General features: G+C 42.6%; 1 protein-coding gene across 1 annotated transcript in view; it reads right to left on the reverse strand.

Moving 5' to 3' along the window:
• The window catches only part of TMEM132B (transmembrane protein 132B), a 229,698-nt gene that overhangs the window by 107,747 nt on the left and 100,028 nt on the right, over window positions 1–21,923 (reverse strand). Inside the window, exon 3 of the mRNA XM_065646435.1 lies at window positions 20,903–21,043. Coding sequence (XP_065502507.1) covers window positions 20,903–21,043 — 141 coding nt within the window. The remainder of the gene's footprint in view (window positions 1–20,902; window positions 21,044–21,923) is intronic.

The following is a 21,923-nucleotide window of genomic DNA, read 5'->3' on the forward strand; positions in this document are numbered from 1 at the left end:
AGGTGGCAGGAGGGAGGGGAACACCGTAAGGCCAAAGTGAGCCTGCAGCAGAGAGGATATCCATGTCACCCTTGAACGGACCCTCACACAAAGCCTTGATGGGGATGCCTGGTATTGATGGCCATGCCTGGTATTGACGGCCAGACTTGTGAACGGGTGGAAGGCCATGGAGGATCGCTCCTCACGTCTCTCAGGAGATCCCGAATATTTCACAGCCCTGAGCTTCCCATCTGTTCCTGATAATGGGATGAAGGATCTAATTAAGGGGAGATTAACATGATGGGCTTGAGGCAACAGAGTCTCTGCTGGAGAAAACTCAGTTACCTACTGGAGCTCTTCGAATAAGTTAATACAATAGTAGAGAATGGTGAAAGGGAAGATAATTTTCTACAAGTTTTCAATAACTTCCCATATAATAGAGCAAAGGCTCTGTCTATCCTGTCCTTAGAGGATACAATGCTATAGTTCAGAGAAAAAAACGAAAGAAGGAAAAAAGGTAAATCAAAGCAAGATACAAACTGACTTTCAGCCCAGTATTCTGGGCTACTTGGCAGCACACAAGTCGTGGCACACCATCATGGCCTGTTCAAAGAACGGTCCTGTCCCTGGAAGGACTTTGGTGACCCAACCTACATAGCACACGTTCCATCCTCACAGCACGAGGACAAACCAAAGGCTGCCAGAGAGGACCGAGAGGCTCTTCAGTCAAATACCATGAGATGACTAACGGTGCTGCAACTGAGGCTCATGAGGCAACGCTGCAAGGAACAATCAAGGACATAAATTCCCCTTGACTAAAGGGTGAAATGAATGACGTAAGTACCAGAAGACATAAACAGTAAGGGCCTAGTGGGATTTTCTGTCATACCGCTGCAAACTTCCACAAGAGTTAGGCACGAAGTATTTCTGAAAGTCCCAAGAAAGTTTATCTGCGTTTTTTGGCAGAGGAAGACAACATCTATTTCACAGTGTTCTCTCGATTACCCCTCTTTCTATGACTATCAAAGACTTGAGGTTCAGTTAAAGCTTTGCTGGGGAAATGAAGTCAACACCTGCAACTGGTGTGTTTGTCTCCTCAACTAAGGACATGGTCCAAGCCAGAGCCAAATCCATGGGTGTTGCTCTCTGCCCATCTGAGAAAAATGTACCATTCCCTCCAACACTCCCTCTGAGTGTTCAACTCTCTCCAGTTACTGTGTACCTAAGTCCCTTGTGAGACAGGTAGATATTAATATTCCCATTTTATGATTAGAAACTGAGGCACAGAGAGCCTAAGCAACTTGGCCAGTGTCGCAGAGGGAACATCTGGTTTAGCTGAAACCCAGCTCCCCAGCGCCAGGCGAGCAGCCAAACTCCTGGAACAGCTTCTGTCAGGAACAATCCCCATATGGAAACAAGCCACGAACACAAGGACAGCCTAATTACAATTAAAAAGGAATCCTCCCAGACCTTAAATAGAGTAGCAGCGCACAACATATAGTTAACCCCTTACAGCAGGACCCTACACTGAGTAGGCAGGGTCTTACCATCCAGCATGGTTTTGGAAGGCACCTGCTGACTGCCACAGCATGGGCTGAGGGCACTGCCATGGCCCAGGCGCTGGGTTTGCTGCTCAGGATCGTCACCCACAACTGCCCGGTAGACCTTCTCCTCCACATCCCTCCTCCCAAGCACCTGCTGAGGCCACCACACCAACCCCCCCAGAGAGCTCCCTGCTCTGGTGCAGCCAAGCTAATCCTAGGGCCTTCTCTACCCTCACCCGCTCACACACACACTGCCATTTTACCGCAAATACACTTGTTCACTCTAGTTAAATGCCCTCTGTGCTTTCCTCTGGAAGGGAGGATTTCAAAATTTGATTTGTTTTAGTCACTAAGTACTCTCTGGTATTCCCAGCAGCTCCTTTAGCTGACAAGGTTTATCCTTGTCGCCACTTTGTTGTGTTTTATGAATAGGGATCTGGGAAAACCCAAGGCACCATTTAACACAGCACACTTTAGTCTTCCACCCCGTGCCGCCTGGTGCCTGGTATCGCGCTCTCTACCAGAGTGTTACACATAAAATGGTCCCTCTAGGCAGTGTACTCAGTCAGGAAGGATATTAACTCCCTCCAGCAGAGCGTGTGACTGAAATGTCGACGATCCCTGTAGTTTAAAGCATGACTGGTAAAACATTTGTGCATATTAGAGAGGTGCCGATCTGGTTCGCACCACGGCGGCCTCGAGCGAGAGGCCCCAGTTGCCACAGGGGAGCTCTGGCAGCGCCCAGCTCAGTGCCGCGCACACGTGAACACCTCACACACCTCCTCTGCGCTTTTTGGTGCTTCTTCCCAAATCCCCAGGGCAAGAGCCAGGAACAGGTGGCATCCCTGGAAGGCATTCCTGTTGCAGGGAGCCTGTACAAGCAGGGTGACCCATTTCCAGAATGTTCCGCCTCCTCCCCTCAGGCTGCGCCTCGCCCTCCTCACCTCACCCCGCTTCTGGTTAAAGCAGATGACAGGCAGCTAAAAGTTTACTGAAATCTATTTCAGCTCTTTCTTCCTCAACTAAGGACACAACTGGGCAACCCTGAGGTGCTACCAGAGGTCAAAAGATGCTTCACCAGCACAGAGACACGGCAAAGCCCAAGTCCTGCTCAACGCGAGTTCTCCCTAACTGCAGAGCAAAGCCTGTCGATAACAAGATCAGCACTCCCTGTGCTTAAAAATTTATTAATAATGACCTAATGGGAAGATGCCACCCAGCAAAACATAAAAAGCTGATACCAGAGCATGGTTACCCATTGCAGGCAACCATAGATGGTAAACAACAAAGAAATACAGAGCAAGGAAACTGGAACAAGGGAAACGCAGAGCTGCAGATGCAGAGATTTGGAGCCTGTGTTTGCCCATCACAATGCAGACACACCGACCTCCAACAGCAAATATGGAATAAAAACCTGTGTTTCAGAGGATTACAAGAGAGTTGTTATACCCATGTCTATCCTCATACTTCTATGTGAGAATATTTGCACCGGTGTAGCACTGCACATCAAGGCTGACACAAGAATCAACGTAGTACTCCTTTCCCAAAGTCGGCAAGAAAGTTTGCCGTCTTTGAAACCGTGTGTTTCGTTAATTCTGTTAGATTGCGCTCTCTGCTAAGCTTTTGTTCAAAGACAAAGGCAGGGTGTCTGACAAACAGAAGTAGTTTTGACCTTGCGATTCTCCAAGTGCCTCATGTCATACCCGAGAATCAGGCTAACCCACCCCTGCTGCTGTCTTGCACTGAGAAAATGGAATTGGTCGGCGGCATAACAGCTTGCTTGAGTTCCCACTGAAATTAGTGGGAGCTTTTTCACTCACCTCCTTAGAAACAAAACCCCTACAAATAATTCCAGCCTCCCACCAGTCTGCTGCTCAAAAATCTTTCAGGCTGGAATTCATCAAATCGATCCGTAAAATTTCAGTGAATTTCACTTATCCTTAAGGTCAAGCGTACAGCCCTTTATAACCCCCAGAATCCGACTTTATTTTCAGTAAAAATAATTTTCAAAGTGTTTAATAATGTGAAAGTAAGATCTTTTCAAATATCTCTGCTTTGAAAAATTATGATGTATCATATTGATTAGCATCTGTCACATTATCCTGTGGGACACAGTTTACTATGAGTGACAGAATATGGTAAGTCAGTACATGCAGGTGTGTGACAAACAAAATCAGTGTAATCATGAGGCTCTGAAAATTGCTTTTAATGTAATGTTTATACATGTAATTGTGTTAAATTACCGGGGAAGGATATAGAAGGATTTTACTTTATATAAATGCCTGGAAATCCTAAAATTGCATGTATATAGGTGGAACTTCACCAACATTTTGCTGTAAAGACATAATGCAGAATGTAAAGATGTGCCAAGTAGCAAAGCAAGATTCCAAATACCGGTAATAAAATGACATCCAATTGTTTCAAGTCAATGGTGGGAAAAAGTTTTATATACAATTAAGAGTTGAGCAGGGGCCTGTATTCTCCTTCAGATGGGGTTATATAAGTATTATCCACATCAAAAATTTTACTCACCTAGAGCCTTAAATTTTAATGGAAAGACTTTCAGGGTACTTTGTGAGGAATTAGCTGGCTGACCTCTGCAAGAGCTACAGAAATCATCCCAAACCCCTTGCTAGAAGTCTGCAGCACCAGTTCTGAGACTCAATAAGTTGATAAGGGGATCTGAAGCGCTTCACTGCTCGGTCACCAGTTCAGATCTCACATAAACCAGTAACGGCTGGGAGTCATTACCAAAGGGACACAGTTTGACTCTTGCTGTGAAAGGAGTGATGAATCTTCCCCTCCTCAGTCTTACCCATACCACAAACATCCCAACCACCGTCAGTGCTTTGTGAGGCCCTTACTGGCAGTCACAGGGATATTTCAGGTAATCTGTCCCAGTCAGAAGACAGGGGGCTATTTTGTACTATGTTTGTTTCGTCTTCAGGCCACAGAATGGAGCCGTCTTCATGGAGACATTCTAGGACTTTCAGCAAGCATTTTTAAAATGTCGCATTTGTAACTAAAAATAAAATGCCATTTCATTTGGTGGCTGTGTAATAGTGATTTTATACAGTGCCATTAAAAGTAGAATTTGGATAGGAGGAACTGCTGACTGCTGCTAAACTGCAGAATTTTTAAGTTCTTTGAGGCAAGAACATGTCAATCTTTTATATGTCTGCAAAATGCCATGAACATCTATGGCACTCTATAAATCATAAAGTGAATGATACAAGCAAACTGGAGTTATGGGATCTTATCTCTCTGGCAGATTTTGCCCTATGGATAAGGCAGCTTACAAAGCAATAATGAAATATTATCAGCAAAATAAAGTTTTAGTAGCTTTTTATTCTTAACAGCATTTTCCTAGCACCATGTCAATAGAAGCAGAGCTTCATCTGGGACCAAAAAGTTCTGATTTGCATATGTTATCATGCAAAATGAGATTTTATTCTACCCTTGCCTTCAGAAACACTGAGCCATGCATAAGATCAGATCACAAAATTAAAACAATTTATTGTACTGGAAGTCTCTTCTGTTAGTTTTGGCCAAGTTCCCATTTCAAGCGATTAGTGAAACCACAGAAATACTAATTAGCAGCGCAGGGACCCTCAGAACTTAGAGCGTTTGTGTTCAGGGTGTATTAACAAGTAGACTGACCAAGTTCATCTTAAAATTAGTGTCTGCTGCATCATTAATTGCCAAGAAAGGATATCAAATGACCACTTTCAGAAGGTAGTTAACTTATGCCTGAAAATGAAGAAGCCTTCCTTACCATGGCACACAGCCCAACTGTTCCTTGTGCAAGGGCTCTAAGAGCCCTCCCCTGCATCACCAACATGCAAAAATCTCGTATCAGATCCTGCACATTCATGAGCTCATCCTTAGGATTCCTAAAGTTTTAAAGTGTTCTTTCTTTGCTTTCCCATCTTTTGATTCTCATGAAGTTTTCAAGATTCTTCAACAGTCACAACAAGCAGAATCTCACTTTTGCTTGTAAATGCAAGTGGAATCCTTCTTCAAAATCACATGACTCCAGAAGTCAGTGCCTTAGTATGTAAATATTTGAAAAGACATGATAAACATTGCAAGACTTGTCAATACATATCACCATCACTACCTACTAAGACTCCTCTGTCGATAAGATTACCAGCATTGCCGTAGTATTTTATGGTAAAGAAGCAGAACTACAGCTGAAAATAACCTTGCTCAGTAATCCACAAAGAGCACATGTCACTCCTTTGTCGCATTTTGAATACTTACAGAAGACTTTAACCACTTGTCCAAGGACCAGCTGTAGATCAAGGAACAATTCAATCTTGACCAGCACGAGGGTCCGGGCTTCGTTATACCAGATACCATTTTGCATCTGGCCAGAAGTGAACAGAAGTGTCCATCCAGAGACCTAACTGAAGCTCTACTTAAAAGAAAATCAAGACTCAGGTACAGTTTGTGCAAATGAGTAAAGGCAAACTGCCCCAGCCTCTTGGGGTACAATCTGTCTCCAGTGTTACACGTGATCCAGGACCAGGCATATTATTTGCAAATATTAACAACTAAATAAATCTTTGAATGGCAAGAAATCAAAAGCGATTAGCTATGAAGGGAAACTAGTTTGTCCTTATGTCATTGGCTGAAGAGTTGTTTCCTGGCTTTTGTCAAACATCAGCTGCTGGTATAATTTCGGGGGTTTCACTGCTGATCTCCCAGAATTAAGTGGTACCACATACATAAGGAAAGCCCTGTAGCATGAGACCCTCAGAAAGAACACTTTCCACTTGCAAAAACTGCTCAGGAAATGACAATCTAATTGGCAGCTCTATAGAAAATATCCAAAAAACTAATTAAAAGGCTCCTCCAGGTCCAGGCTCTAACCCTGCCATATCCCAACTGCAACATACACTTCATATTCCAGAAGGCATCTCCCACATAATGGTTTAGCAACCTACACTGTTGCCAGGAATAGAAAAGTACATCAGACTCAAGCAATTGAGTTTTTTCTGTGCTACATAAGCTGGGGAAGAACCATACAAAGAAAAATGAACAGGATGGATTACAGGCATCAGCATTAGCAGATAAAAGAATAGCTTATTGCTTTCATTCAATAATATATTTTGAGGAACAAAGCTTGTGCTGACAAGAAAAATGTAACAAGTGGGACTGCAAATAAACTTGCAGTTAGCGTTCATTTTGTCAGAGAGCGCTCAAAATTCAATTAAAGATTCACATTTCTACCTAGGTCACAGACTTCTCCTACAATTTAGCGTCAACATGAACCTCTAAATTGAATTTTATTTGGAACAGGAGGACAGATGGAGTTAAGGAAGGTCAGGCATGCCAAAAAACATTTTAGTTTTGTATTTGAGGCATTAGTGGGGAAAAAAGGAGAATAAACAATAAACTGGGGCTTTTGTGTGTTACTGTGCTTTGTTAAAAACAATTCCTTATGTATAGAATAAAAGGTACTAGAATCTAACCAACTGCTCACAGCAGGAATCCAGAAGTGCCACTTACGGTGTGCAGCGGACTGACATATAATCGTGGCTAAAACAGAATTACAGCTCACATCACCACAGCAGTTCTGGTGATCTCCACTGGAGCCTGGGGCAGAGGAAGAGGCGGAGGGAAGAAGTCGTCCAGCAGACATCCCCTCATCAGAAAAGTAAAACTTAAGGACTAACCGACGCCAACCCAAAAGCTTCATGAATTCACTGAATCACAAGAGGCAAAAGCACAAATTGTCCCACTGCAGGTGATCAACCTCTTGTTCCATTCAGCTGGTTGAAAGAAATCCTGCTCCCACCCACCCAGTTCTCCAGCTCCTTATGGTACTTATTGTTATTACGTATCTTGGGGGGGGGGAAAAAAAAAAAAAAAAAAGAAAATATCAGCGAAATCATTCTGTAAAACACAAAGAACGGCACCCAACAGTGGTTTTAAACAGTTGTGCAAAGAATAAAGGTACAAATACCTGGGCATCTCCAAGTCAACTGAAATCTGCTGGTATTTTTAGCTTCTAAGAGCATATTTGACATTTTTTCCTTCCACCGTAGTCTTTTCGGAACACGGTTATGTTTACTTGGCTCGGGGCAACAATATATGTAAAACATGAGTAAGTGGAAAAGTTGAATTAATTGTGGATTGGGAAGGGAAGCAGCCCTGCACTTGACCTGTTCTGCTGCCACCCCAGCAAAACGAGGGCAGATCCTGCAGCTGTGCAAGACCCACCACATCTGCTCCATCACGTGCCATGACATGAACCACCTTTATCCAGCCAGAGTGAATATTCTGCGAAAATTGGGAAGGTGCAGGGAGGGAAGTGCTGTTGGTTGCAACCACCAAGAGTAAAAGTATATTTTTTATAGTGTATTTGTGACAGCTTTCTTCCCAGAGGCTGAGGACTGATATCACCCCGATGACAGCATCATTTCACAAAGCTTTGAACACAGTCGATAGAAATGTTTTTGGGGGACGGAGAATACACTGTGATGAGGGCTTGAACTTCTCCTTCTCTGTCTCCTTGTGACGAATGAGAAAAATAGATGTTCTAGGGTGTATAGTGAGGAACAGAGCACTTTTATCTGGCTAAATCAGATGCTGGCCTGGGACAGTCAGGTCCTATTTCAATGCGAGCAAATAACTGCCAAGTTTTTAATGGTACCGAACTCCTAACAACTCTCAGTCGAGTATCTAGATTCCTGGTCACATTGCAGAGGAGCTGAGCGCCCCATTTGAAAAACCTAAATAAAGGCATATAAACCAGAGCAGGCAGCTGCTCTTTGGCTTCATGAAGTTCAGCTGAGGCTTTGTAATGAGCTCTCTGAAAGCCTGGCCCTGAACCAAGCAAGAGTCCGCTGAGACCCTCTGAAGACAGAGTCCTACACGTGCACTCAGCGACGAATGCAGATGCCAGAGAGGGAGTCCTGTAGTATTGATTAATACAGAGCTCATAAACAACGGTAATAGGATGACAACTGGTAATCAAACGAAAATGTTCAGTATATGTCAGAAGAGAAAAGGAGAATAAGGATGGAAACCACTTTTCTTAAAAAAACTGGTTTTAAGAGAAACATTCTTTTCACTTGAGATAAAAATCTCATCTTTCTGAAAACTGCAGGATTCTAAGATCCATCTCCCCAATGGCCCAGGGGTGAAGGCATTCATCACCTACTATGTAGGAAAACCAGCCTCTTACCTATGATAAAAAAAAAAATAGTGACCTGAGTCACTATTTTTCCATCATTACACCAGCACTAAGTTTATATAGAAGCAACGGAAAGAACCCAATTAATGCATTTTCAGCAGCTCGGGGTCAGTTGATAAGGATAACATTCAGCAAAACAGAGTCAATATTTGCCAAGGGCTATCACTCAGCTATGCCATGTCTTGCACCAAGGGAAAAGCTGTTGTATGCCAGATAACAGTCTGGAATTCCACAAATTATGAACTCCTTAATGGTATCGAAAGAGAAGCAAAAAGTTTCCAAGAAATAAAGGCTTGGATTAACCTCACTTCATTTAATATTCATCTAATTTAGATGTACCCACCTGAGCTGGCCCAGTAGCCTCCCTGTATGTTCTGTGCAGAGAAAAAGCACTTTTATTGCATGAAGCCTGGGGGGCTGGTTTAGGTACCTGCACAGGGGCAGGTCAGACCCAGGCATCTAAAACAGCTGAGTATATACTGTGGCAAACCAACTTCATGCCAGTGTACTGCTACTCTATAGAACTAGTATCTGCGATGAAATACAGAGAAGACATGCTACACCCTTTTTGGAAGGCTCTTGAAAGAAATTATTTTCTCCTACGATGTGCTGGTCAGCAGGGAGTCGCAAGGTGTTGTTCACTGAATAAATAACAGTTTTAATTATTAAGGCATTCACAGTCAACATGTTCCATACTCATCATTACCATTTTTATTTTTTTACAAAAATATTATCTACTTCTTTTTTATGGCAACGCTTGGGAATGACAGATGATACATCAGCTTATCCGCTGATTTTTAATGACAGCATTTTGCATTCATTATTCCCTACTTAAATCACTCTTTTTAAAAGAGGAATAACTTATTTCTTCCTCTTGTCACTAGAGAAATTAAATGGTACACCATTAAGAAGGCTGGTTGTCTAACAAAAAGATACACCAGCCACAGATCTAGAAAACCAGAGGGAGAGCAAAAATAGGAACCCGTATCTCCAAACACCTCCAACTATCCACTCACCGCTGAGGTCAATAACTTCTAGAATTAAATCTCTGCAGTGGAAACTCCTAAGAGAAAAGATCAAATAACTCTTTTTGATTGTGCAACGCTGAGCACTCCCTTGGCTAAAGACATAAAATGTGTTAAGCATGTGGGCAAGCATGTTAAGCAAGGCAGCCGCCGCCTTCTTTGCTTGGGAGAGCCCAGCAGTCTCAATTTCATCACTTTGAAATACGGTATCACAAAGAGTTCAACGCTGTCGGTCCTGCTCACGCAGACCAGCCTAACACAACCTCATCACAGAATCCTGGAATCCCAGGTTGGAAGGCGCCACAAGGATCATCTGGTGCAAACTTTCTTGGCAAACCATCACGGAGGATCCGTGTTCGCCTGCCCTCAGCTCAGGGCGGCCGACTATCCAGGCACAGGGTAAGAAGAACCAAAACATGCAGCACTGAGATGACACATGCAGAAGGGCAACTCCCAAAACCAAAGCTCTTCACGAGACTCTTAAGTGCCAGATCTTGCCAAACTTTTGAGCACAGTGAGTCCAAGAACTTCTGAAGAATCAAAACTTCCCCATCAATTATACCAATAAAAAAAATGAAGTTTTGCGAGATCAAGCTATTGGCAGTTAGTTTTAAGGAAAGCTTTTTACTAAAGGTTTAGTGATTTGCCTTAATGACTGCAATATTTCAGAGCAACCCCCTTAGCCTGGAAAAATCCACATAGACCAAACTGTACCGAACAAACTCAGCTGGCTTTCAAGTACCTGTGAGCAAGCTTCCAAAGGCAATATATATGTCCAAAGTTTATAATAAACTGGTGGCCTACATTTCCAGACAGGTGCCAAGGGGGACATAATTCTTCTTCTATTACAGGCCAAGCAAGCTGAGCTGGTAAGCAGTCGTGATGGAAGCTGTTCCGTCCAACAGGGAAGCTACAACGGTCAAATGTGCTCCCCAGGATCTTCCCTTCTCTCACAGAGCTTTCCTAATTACCGGTGCTCCCTGGAAGGCCCGTTTTATCTCTGGCCTTTCCGTACTGGCCCAAGCTGCCTCTGGAGTGGTGTAACCTCTACATGTCCCTTCGGACACCCTGGAGGACCAGGGAACTTGCAAAAGTGCCAAAGTCTCAGTTTACAGATTCATTACACTAACGAACATGCAATGGTTCTTACCTGAACCCTGACTTAATGTTCTTCTCAAGGAATCAGTGAGGTTTAAAAGAAACAAACAAAAATCATATGCTGACATTAACAGAAGCATCAGCCAATTTTTGCTTTTTTTATTTTACAAGAGCTTGTAACTTTTAAAGTTATAAACACAGGCGATGGGTATCAATGGCGAAATGAGTGAAAATCCTAACTAAAGCAAAAATAATTTATGCAAAGTTAATGCTGGGATGTTTTATAATGTATTTGGCACAGAGGATTCAAGAAAATCAAAGTTACAAACTTCATATTTGCCTGTCAAGCAACAGCACCTCCTAACAATAAAGTAAGTTTAAATTTTGGCTAAATGCCTAATAAACATGTTGTTAGCTTTTGTACTTTAATACACTGGCTGTTAAGTAAGCAAGTCAACACATCTTGAATGGAATTTAAATGTGTGCTATAGGCTCCACTACAAGTCAAACTCAGCAATTGCTAAAGGTGGGAATTAAACATACCTCAAATACCAGCTCCCTGATTTCACATTCATTCAGTAATCTTTTCCAGACCTATTATATCCAAGAACAATCCAATTATGGTACTTCAATCTCTGTGTACAGCTGCCAAAATTAAATTCCTTAGCAACACTTCCAATATACTCGGAAAGGTTTCTGCGCTACAGAAGATATCAGTTTCTGATTTTCACAATATTTTCAGGTGTGACAACTGATATCTTTCATTATATATAACAAGGCTTACCATCAAGACTTACATTTTCTGCATGTTGCTGCCTCTAATTGCTGACTCTGAGTCCCTTATCATTATACCTGGTATCAACAGAACCAAGGTAGGTACTTAAAACCAAGTACATACTTAAGTGGCACCCTTCATATAGGTGCTTTTCTGAATTTAGACTTAAGTTTGCCAAAAGAAAAGGCTTTTAAACTGGAACTATAAAAGTACAACATTTACAGAAGACTCAGATAATGCTTTTGTGGTGTAATGGTTTCAATCATATCTCCTCCCTCCCTCTGTCATCTCCGTAAGGCTCACTGAAACTCCCATCAGTAAGGTGATGCTACATACCTAATGGTGCTGCACGGATACCTAAATATGTGCAGAGCCCACATTTTTAAGATTAACTGTGACTACGAATTGTGTTTCCTGGATATTTAGATCAGCATACACTTAAGAAAAGGTTTCTTCATATCTAAGTTACCAAGGGAGAAAAAAAAAGGTGACTAAATTATAGAAACAGAACTCAAAATCCAACACACATTCACTTTGGTTCCTTGAGTCGGGACTGTTATGAGCGCGATGGGTTCAGCAGCCACGCTTACTTGGGCTTTATCACCCAGTCTTATGGTCTCAGCAAAGCACAGCTGGAATGTGCACGCATATCTCTGTAAAGCTATAGAAATTTTCCAGAATCGTACAGATTTTTGTCATGCACCTCCTGTGGCAGCTCACCCGCAATCATCCACGTGACTATTAAAATGTGGCACGTAGGAAATAACAGACACTAAACCAGCAAAGGCTCACAGAAGCCTATTGACTCTTGAATATGTCATCATTCCCTTTGGCATCCACTACAGAAAATGCAAGCAAGCACCAATGGATGAATAACTGTTTGAACAGTCATTCACTCAACAGCATGCATCTGAAATTTGCTCCCAGCCCCCCTGCTATATTCTTGCAGTCTTAATTATACAGACCACCCTACCCTGAAATTAAACTTTCCCAACTGTTACATCAATATTAAGATTCACATCTAGGAATGGTATTCCCAAAACGAAGCTAATTAGGTCAAATGAAAAAACAAGACTCATTTCAGAATGATTTGGCTCATCTTTCAAAAGAAATATCACTCAGAATAGGCTTTGGATCAGGTTCTGTGGACCCCACTTGTAAAGGGTTTATTTAAGCCACTTCTTAGTATGTTTGTTGTTGCATCAAGGAAGAGACCAAAGGATCAGGGAATTCCACTGATTTTTTTTTTTTTTTTTCCTCTTTAAACCCACATTATATGTAAAAGCAAAGTCAGGTATTAAGAAATGGCTTCCATTTTCCTTACACCACCTAGAGTGCAAATACAGAAAAAGGCGATCAAAACTGAAAGGCCTTAAATTATAAGCTAAAAACTTGCCTGTCAAACCACTTCTAGAAGTAGGAGCCAGACTTCTGGAAGAAAGTCTTCAGCCACAAACAGCTGACAAATGACTGTCTGATCTATCAAACAAGTTGACCAAGCAATCAGAACTCACTTTTTCCAGCTGAAGATCAAAACCAGGCATGAATCTGACCAGGTAGTGAAATGTGTACGTTGCTTTGCTCATGATAAATCTGCTCTTTGCCATAATTTTCTTCCCATTGCTCCCAAAAAGGTAGAGGATGGGATGTTCAAAGGGATGTGCCACTTCTCACCACGCAAGGAATTTTCTCTTTTCCTCAGTCTGAGTCTTCTAATTCCTCAGGCCCTTGCTCACCAAGATATGCACATAGCTCAAGTTTGAAGCTTCTCATGTAACATCATACCTACCCGGTACAAAGACAGTTTGTAATCAGGGCTATTTTACCTAGCCGGTTAGGTAGAAATATTTTTTGAGGCATAATAGAACCTTCTAAACAAGATGCAACTTTTAACAGATAAAAAAATATTTTTCGCATTTACTGTATGCCAATTAAACAAAAGCTGTCAGAAGGAATCTCCTCTGTAATTTTCTGGATTTACACAAATCTTTCTACTTGCTTGGTACGTGAAGAGATCTTTATCAAATGTTGATTTTCTAATTCGTTTTCCTGCCTCTGTTTGTATTATATCACCTTACTCCACTGAATGCAAGTGAATACTATTGAGTTCTTCCGACAAGACATTCCTCATTTTCCAAAGTTTCACGACAACAGTATATTTACTTTGCTGGGGTTCCCTGCTGCGCTGCACAACAGGTTTTTCCAACTATAAGAGGTATATTTGTTCAAAAACATATCCTTGGGTCATAATAAAGGTACCATAGCAGCACAGCAAGGATGGAATAAGAAGAGTCACTAAGTTATTACCTTCTTGGACTGGTGAACTGGGGCCAGGTAGCAATTACCTGGACGACCAGTCAGTGATCCCTCTGACCCATCTCTACTGGAGTCTTTACCAGCGCATCAGTGAGCCTAACTAAGGGAGAGGAAGAAACAGCCCTCCGATAAAGCTGGCCGGCCAGGAGAGAATTCAAGTGGTTACCAGGCTATTAGGCTCCCAACAGGAGATGGACAGACAATTTCATTGTTTTCGGCCTTGAATGAAGGGAAAAAAAAAAAAAAAAATCCCTTCAGAAATGATACTTTCCTATTTGATCCTAGAACCACAGCTTTCTACAGAAGTTGTCCCGCCTACCGCTGTTAATTTGTCTATTAATTTTTATGTCCTCTCTAAGCTACTGTGCTGTCAGCACTTTTATCTTACAGAAACATTTCCAAGCAGGCTTGGGTTCTTTGATACAAAAAGGCATACATATAAAGAACGAGGGTTAGTTAACATTCTTATAACTCTGGCTTTCTTTGTGACTCTATTGAGTCATTCATGTTTGAAAAATGCGTGTGGATGCTTCTCACTGGAATACTCTTTACACAAAGCAGAGCAGCCTCCATCACTCATAATAGAGGTCACAACCTTAAAACCGGTGCATTAAAGATAAAATCCTCTTCCTCAATGGCTCAAGAGACAGTGCTGTCTTGGGGTCTGGCCAAAGGCCAGAGAATGAACCGCTGCAGGATCTATAGGCCACGCACGCTCTTCATTCAAAGCACGTTTCTGTGCCCGCGACACCTCTGACCTAAGGAAAGCAGCAAGTGCATAAGGAAACACCCAAGCCAGTACACTCCAACACATAGCCTAGGACTTCTTCCCTCTATTTTTTAATTCAAAACCTTCCTTTTCAAAGTAGCTCAAGTCTGGCTTCACAGAGGTGTGGCTTTCATGGTGGAAAGAGGCCCTAAGGCAGTCTGGCTACTCCACCTACATCAGACCAGGCTGGCAGGGGGTGACAGCATCACATTTCCCTTCCCCATCTCCCCAGCTTTTTTCCTTCAGCTCTCCTCTAGTCTGTCCAGTCTGCTTTACACATCTCCTTGCGTTTCTTTGCTCCCTCTGCTCCTCTTAGCCACTCACTTCAGTACTACGTGAACTTCCTGACATCCAGCTCACCGCCTTTGCGTGGGCCTAAAAGGAGACAGAGCAAGGCTGGCTGGCTGTACGAGTTACTGCGCTTTTGTGTAAAGCAACACATGCCATTGATCTTCTGTCAGCCAACTGCTGTTGCTGATGGCACTTTACATGCTCAGTGTCCTGGGGCCAAGCAAGTTCCTTTGGCAATAAACGCCATCAGAAAGTGTTTCACCGCGTGTCCTGATGCCTCCCCCGGTGTGGTTAACAGCACACTGCTGTGCGCTACGGCAGGCTGCAACCACCCATCTTTATCAGCTTATTTATCCTACGGAAGGCACCAAGCTCCTCGTTCAAGCTTCAGCACACCCTGCGCTGCACCGACGCTGCAGACACGACCGAGCTGCGTCCTTGGGCCAAGTCACTGCAGTAAATCACCTCCAACAACCGGGACCGCAGCAGGTTCTTTTGCAGACAGAGGGAATCTCTGCACCACGATGACATTTCTCGATGGCATATGAGCTCGGAGGCAACACAGGACCCAAGTATGTCATTCTGGAGCAGAGCGATGGTGAATTCAGTGCAGAAACACCTCCAAAAGCTGTGAGAGATCCTAAATCTGGCAGAGCCCCTGCCGAGTACAGCCAGAAAAGCCTCATCGCACCCAGGCAGCTTCCAGGTGGAGTCTTTGCTTATTGCCCTCAGCAAAGCGGGGACTAGAACAGGGTGTGGGGAAACCGGTATTTCCCCGCAGTAAAAGGGGTAAGAGTCTGAAAGCTGTCAGAGCAAGGAGGGAGAGGAGAGAACCTCAGCTCCTGTTTGAGACATACCCACAGCTTTAAAAACAAAGCAATATCTTTGCTCAGTTGATCATCAGCTCCGACAACACATATTTACTTTAAATAATGCACATATCTTAACTGGCAGCCAACGTTACATCTTCCTTTTGAGTGATATTTCTGGTTCAAAGGGTGTTCCCAAGCACAGAAAAAGAAGCTAATTATTTTAAAACAGGAGGGTCTATTTGCATACCTATAAATACATGAAATAACTGCTTTTCCTGATTTAAAGATATATGTTTATACACACTACAATTTTATAAAGTAATTTCAATTACTTGAATTCTATGAACACCTCTTAAAATGATAAAAAAACTGAATGATCATTATAGAACCTTATTTTTTTATTCAAGTTTAAAGATAGATAATGTCAAATGTCAGACAGCAGAGCTAGTCTGCATCAATTAAAAAAATATATATATAAATTTCCAGGCAACAGAATAAATACTTCTGAGGACACTCGAAAAAAATCCCTCTGAAGATCTCACCCTCCCTACTTCTGCATTCTGAGTCTCCCTCATGCAAGTTTAATTTAAACAGTGATAGATATTCTGAGACATGGAAGCTGTGTTACAGACATGGAGATAAAACACTCCGTAAGCGAGAAGAACCAGGTTGGTCTCAATACCACTATACTCAGCTCTGCAGGTAAAATCAATTTCCTTAACTTTGCTAGTTAGCATAAATATTTACTTTGCCAGTTAGCATAAATAGAATCTTTCTGATTAAAGTATTAGTTTGTCAGAGAATCAGACTCTCCTCACCTGGTAATAATCCAATACAATTTAATGACAATTTTCCTGAGTGAGGAGAATGATCTGTTCGTGCACACCCTTTCAAAGCAGAGTTGCAACCACCTGGCCTAAGTTTTTGTGTTTGTGCCATCTTGTCTCTCCTGAACCACAGGCCAGGTCACATTAAGCTTTTGTTCCTCAGCTTTCCAGCAAGGAGACTCCGACCACCATGAAATACATTGTAGTGTGGGGTCCCTCAAACGAGACCACAGAAACTCAGGTCTTGTTCGCCAGTGACGTGAAATAACTTAATCCTACAAAATGCTACATCACTCTGGCATAATTCCTGAAATCCCATTTCTCTGGGTATCAGCGCTGAGTTATGAGGTACCGTAGCTTGCCAAAGAGGGACTGTGCTCTCAGGGCATCTTCTCAAGCCCTCTTGGCCTAGTCCTGCTGCAGCCTAATTTGTGGCACGTTCTGAGATGCTTCCAGAGAACACTGAGGTGCAAAGGACAGAAGAATTGCAAGGGTCAATCCGTCTCTTGGCAAATACAGTGGAAAAAAGCCTGCATGGTCTTTACAAAAATAGGATCGGTTTTCTGGGAAGTATCAAGGATTTGTGTCTGGTAGTCTCGCGAATTTTGGCCTTGTCTTTCCAATGCTTTTTTGCAATAATTCAACATACAGCCCTCCACCACAGTGTAAGATTCCAGTCCTTCACAAACACAGCTATTCCGCATGAGAGGCTGAAAGCACTCGATTTTTATCTGAGCCCTCCAGCCCTGACTTGCTCTGCTCCTTGCCAGATGCGCTCAAGGCAGAAATCCATAAAGAGCCTCTCCTCTGGAATGGACGTGCCGGGTCCCAGCCGCAGCCATAACGCTAAAGTATTTGTGCTCCAAGTACGAACTGTGTCTTTTTGAAACAAAGCACATCGGTGCTGCAACTAACCCTACCAAAATGAGACGCACAGAGTTCTGCCCCAAGGAGAGAATAGGGAGGGAGAATAAACGCAGATGACAACAATCAATCTCCTCACTCAGTGGGCTACCAAAAAAGTCCTTTGTGATGGCAGCAATAAGGGCAAAGCAAGGCTCCACACAGACCAGAATAGATGTGTGCATATATACTTGTGTGTGTATATTTAAAGTAAGTCTCTTCTTTTTACGCTCTTTGTTCAACTACATTATCAAAAAGAGGTTTGAAATACAAGCTTATGGGACTACTAAAGAGGTGAATTTATGAATGTATTCCTAACAAAACACACTCTGGAAAGCTTTAATCTATGAATTGTGACAACCTTGGACAAAATGGATTTTTAATGGAATATAATGTAAACTGCCTGAAACGTTGTGATAAGGAATTTTTTTTTAAGTAATGCACAGACAAGGCATGATGCACTCTGCATGAACGGAGGAAAGGTCTTAATTTAAAGCATTTTAATGAACACTCAATTTGCGTAGGGAAATGTGAGAAATGGAGATGAAAAACTCACGATAAAGATAACACTGCAGAGGGGAGAAGGAGAAAGATTAGAAAAGTAAGCAAATTTGAAAAGGCTCCAGCCGATAACGCCGGCTGAAAGGAATGCGGTCTGGATTACGAACGTGTCACAGTCCAAAGACACCGTTCTCCTTGCAAGCAGTGTCTGTCGGTGGCTCTTATCAGAGTTGCACACTGGGGAAGAAAGAGCAAGCGAAGTGCAGAGCGGTGGAGAACAGACCCCTCTCTAAGCTGAGGGCAACGAGGTGAGTTGGAGATTTCAGCAAATGCAGCTGTGACTTGCTGGAGTTTCTCACTTGCACGGAAAGCCCAAGGGAGGGTGCAAAACCACAGCAAACTCGGCGTCGCTTCCGCAGAGAGAACTACCCGGGCTCTGAGGCTCAGTCCCAGCTTAGCCACTTTACTATCAGAGCAACGCCCAGCACAAGTGAAATTACTCCCAAAGGGGAAAAACTGTCTCCCCCGAGGTAGATACAATTCTGTTTACTAATAGTTTTTGCTCTGCAATGAAAGAGATTGATCCCGTACTCTCACTCATGCATAACCTGCCTTTAATGAAGCTCCTTGAATTACTAAAATGAGGAATAAATGAATCAGGTTTAGTGACAGTTTTTGCCACATTGACCTTAACAGAAGCAAGTTCATGTCTCTGCTCATTTAAATGAAGCAGCAGAACCCCCACATAAACACTTAACATTCTTCAAAAGAAACAAGAGGGCGACCAGTATGACCAAAAAGGCAAATTAAAGTAAGGATCAAAGTTAAATATTTACTCTAAGCAGTACAATATTTGCAAATCTGGAAATGATCTTTCAGCAGTTTCTATTTGCATACTTTAATTAATCCAAAAATATTAAACTAATCTCACAAAGGAAAGGGTCAAAGTATTAATTAACTTGAGATTTGTTGCTTTTGTGCAATTTAACAGTCCAACACAAAGCAAAAATCAGTTTTAATAAAAACTAAGTTACTGTGACAGGTATAATTTCATGGATTAGTGAAACCTCGTACAAGGCAATGAGTTTCAGTGTTCGTCCTATTTTTTTGTCTAATTTTAAAAATAGTTGTTTCATTTCAATAGAGAGATTCCACCGTAACACAAAATGATCTTAAAGTTTTCCTTTAACCTCAGCATTTCACTTTAAAATCGATGGCTTTCCACTTTGCTCTGAACAGAACAGAGGTCACGGTTGTTTTCGCAAAAAGCCTGACTACGGCATTCAGCAGATTCCGCACAACTGCCCAGATCAGCCGCCCGAGCTAATTCAGGTTGAGATTTCCCTGCTGGAGCCATCGTGTGCCATCGTGTGCCATCGTGCTGCTCCAGAACGAGCGCGATGGATCCCCCCAAGCCAGTGGCGCTGCTGGCCGAGCTCTCCCCCCGCCAAAGGGACGCTCTGGTTCTTTTAACAGCTTTTGGAAGAAACGGGAAGTCTTGCCGAAAGACAAAGGGTTTGGATACAGAGCGTACAGCACCTAAGCCAACTGCCAGAGCTCTGCTTTATCAGTACAGTAGCCCATGAAATCCCAGGAAATTAACGGCGGAAGGTGCCTTGAATTTCCTACATCACAACCTCAGAATTGCAACTTGAACAAATGTGCTTAGCAAAGAGGAGGGACTCCTCACGCACTTTTTTAAAATTTATTTATTTTAAATGAAGAAGAAGTGCATGAAACAGCTAACGAACTGAAAGGTTTGCCTGGCATTTCCTGCCAGAAAGCTCTGTAGCACTTGACTTAACCAGGGAGACCGAACAGGGAATCGCCTCCCCTCCCTTCCCGCGTTCACGATGCAAATGTCTGCGGCCCACCCGGCCGCCCCCCTCTGCATCTTTCCTGGGGAGAAACAGGCACTTTTCACCTGCCGTTCCTGTTTTATACATCCAAGAGGACTCTCACCTTAGCAGTGCCTAATTCCCCTGTTGCTAAAAAGCAAACCCATGGACAAATAAACAGCTTTCACCTCCACACTGGTATTGCAGGTACCCAGAACTAGAGGGGATTCATTTGTTCCTCAAATGCAGTTTCGGAAACTAAACAGAGTAGAAACTCTCTTTGCACTCCAAACCTCTGGAACAATCTTCCTTGGTCTAAACAATTACTAACAACCATTTTCTCCCTTACAGGAGCTTTCAGAAAAAGATGGATGAAAAAGACTCCTCAAATAAAAATTTTTACATAAAGTTTTGTGATTTCTTAATTATGATACAATTTCAAGCTACATTTATGCCCAGTGTACTTTAAGTGTAGAGTAACTGCATGATAATGGAGGGAAATGGCTTATATTGTAAAATACATAATTCTGACTAACAACATAAATTTCTCATTACCTTCGATATAGCTTGTGCGAGCATTATGATAACAAACGTACACAGCATTCACGAGACAGTTCATAGACGCTCATAGGTGTTTCGCAGCAATAATGAATAACATTTAATAGCTATTACTTTCATAGCTTTTCAAATAAAGACGACAGCATTGTCCTATATTGCTTTCAATTATTCTTCCTATTTCTGTATTTTAATCCACTTCTTTCTGTTGGCTCTTTGGCAACAGGGATTCTCCTGCTGCCCTGAAGGTGCATGAAAAGCAAATATGAGGCAGGACTAGTTGACTGCCTCCAGTTTAATTCCATCACCTACTTCTGAAGCTCAGAAGTGAAACCAAAGGATCAGATCACCCTCTTGCTTTTCCAAGGAGGCTGAGGAGGCAAAAATCCTGCTATTAAAAGAGCAATACGACTAACCAGAGAAGCGTTTTGGCAAGGGTTAACGCACGGGGCGCTTGGCGCTTACCTGCTCTCGGCGCTGGGGTCGTTGTGCACGCAGGTGACGGTGGCGCTGGTCCTCGCGCTGTCCGTCTCCTCCTGAACCCCCCACTGATCTGCATCGCTGACTCGGATGTCCGCGATCTTCACACCTGGGGCCGTCCTGATTCTGTTGGGGAACAACGGGGGTTGCTTTGGTTACAGATCGCCGACACATAAACCCAGAGAGGTAAACAAGGAAGACGGAAGGAAATATTCCCTCTTCCAACAGTAACAGACTGATACATCGCAACTGTAAGTCACTCTGCCCTAAAAATATAAAACAGGTTCAATCATTTTAAAGAGATGAAGTATGAGTTTCATTATGTGCAGAGCCAGTTAATTTTCAGCTTGAACAATGTGGAGAGAATAAGAATGCTTTCTGCTTCAGTGGCACCAGTTTGATATAAATGAAACAGATGTGACTAAGCATAAGTTGATTTAATTTGTTTTGTCTGTCCTGCAGTTTGAGATGGAGAATCAGAGCACTGTGCTACCAAACACATCCTCCTGCTTGCAAACCTTTGGGAGTAAGGTGCCTTTTAATATTAGGGCGATCTGCATGGAAAAACTGTGTTTCACTGCTCAAAGACCATAATGCATGAAGGAGAGAGAAGCAATAAGTTATTCTAGATCCAGGACTAAGTGACAAAATTTATGCCATTGTACTGGGATCTACCCAACTGGGCATGTCAAACTCTCACCACTGAAAATAATACGATGCTGACATGGAAAACCTTGATTTCCTAAGCATGAATAGAGTCTGAAAGAATTTTGGTAGTTGGTAAATGTCACCGTTTTTTGGCTGAAAAATAATTTGCTAAAAAAATAAGTCCATGCTCCAGTGGGGCTCAGTGTTAGGAACAGATTGCCAAGGAATAGGAAACAAACTGCTTTTAATAGCAGGGACTTCATTTGTGCAGCTTGACTCCTGAAACAAGCCTGAGATTTCGACAGGAGTGCTGCAAATATGCCTGGAGAACAATTAGGCAGAAAGCAACTGCTGTAGT

Source organism: Caloenas nicobarica, chromosome 16 (assembly GCF_036013445.1).
Source record: "Caloenas nicobarica isolate bCalNic1 chromosome 16, bCalNic1.hap1, whole genome shotgun sequence".
NCBI classification, from domain to species: domain Eukaryota; kingdom Metazoa; phylum Chordata; class Aves; order Columbiformes; family Columbidae; genus Caloenas; species Caloenas nicobarica.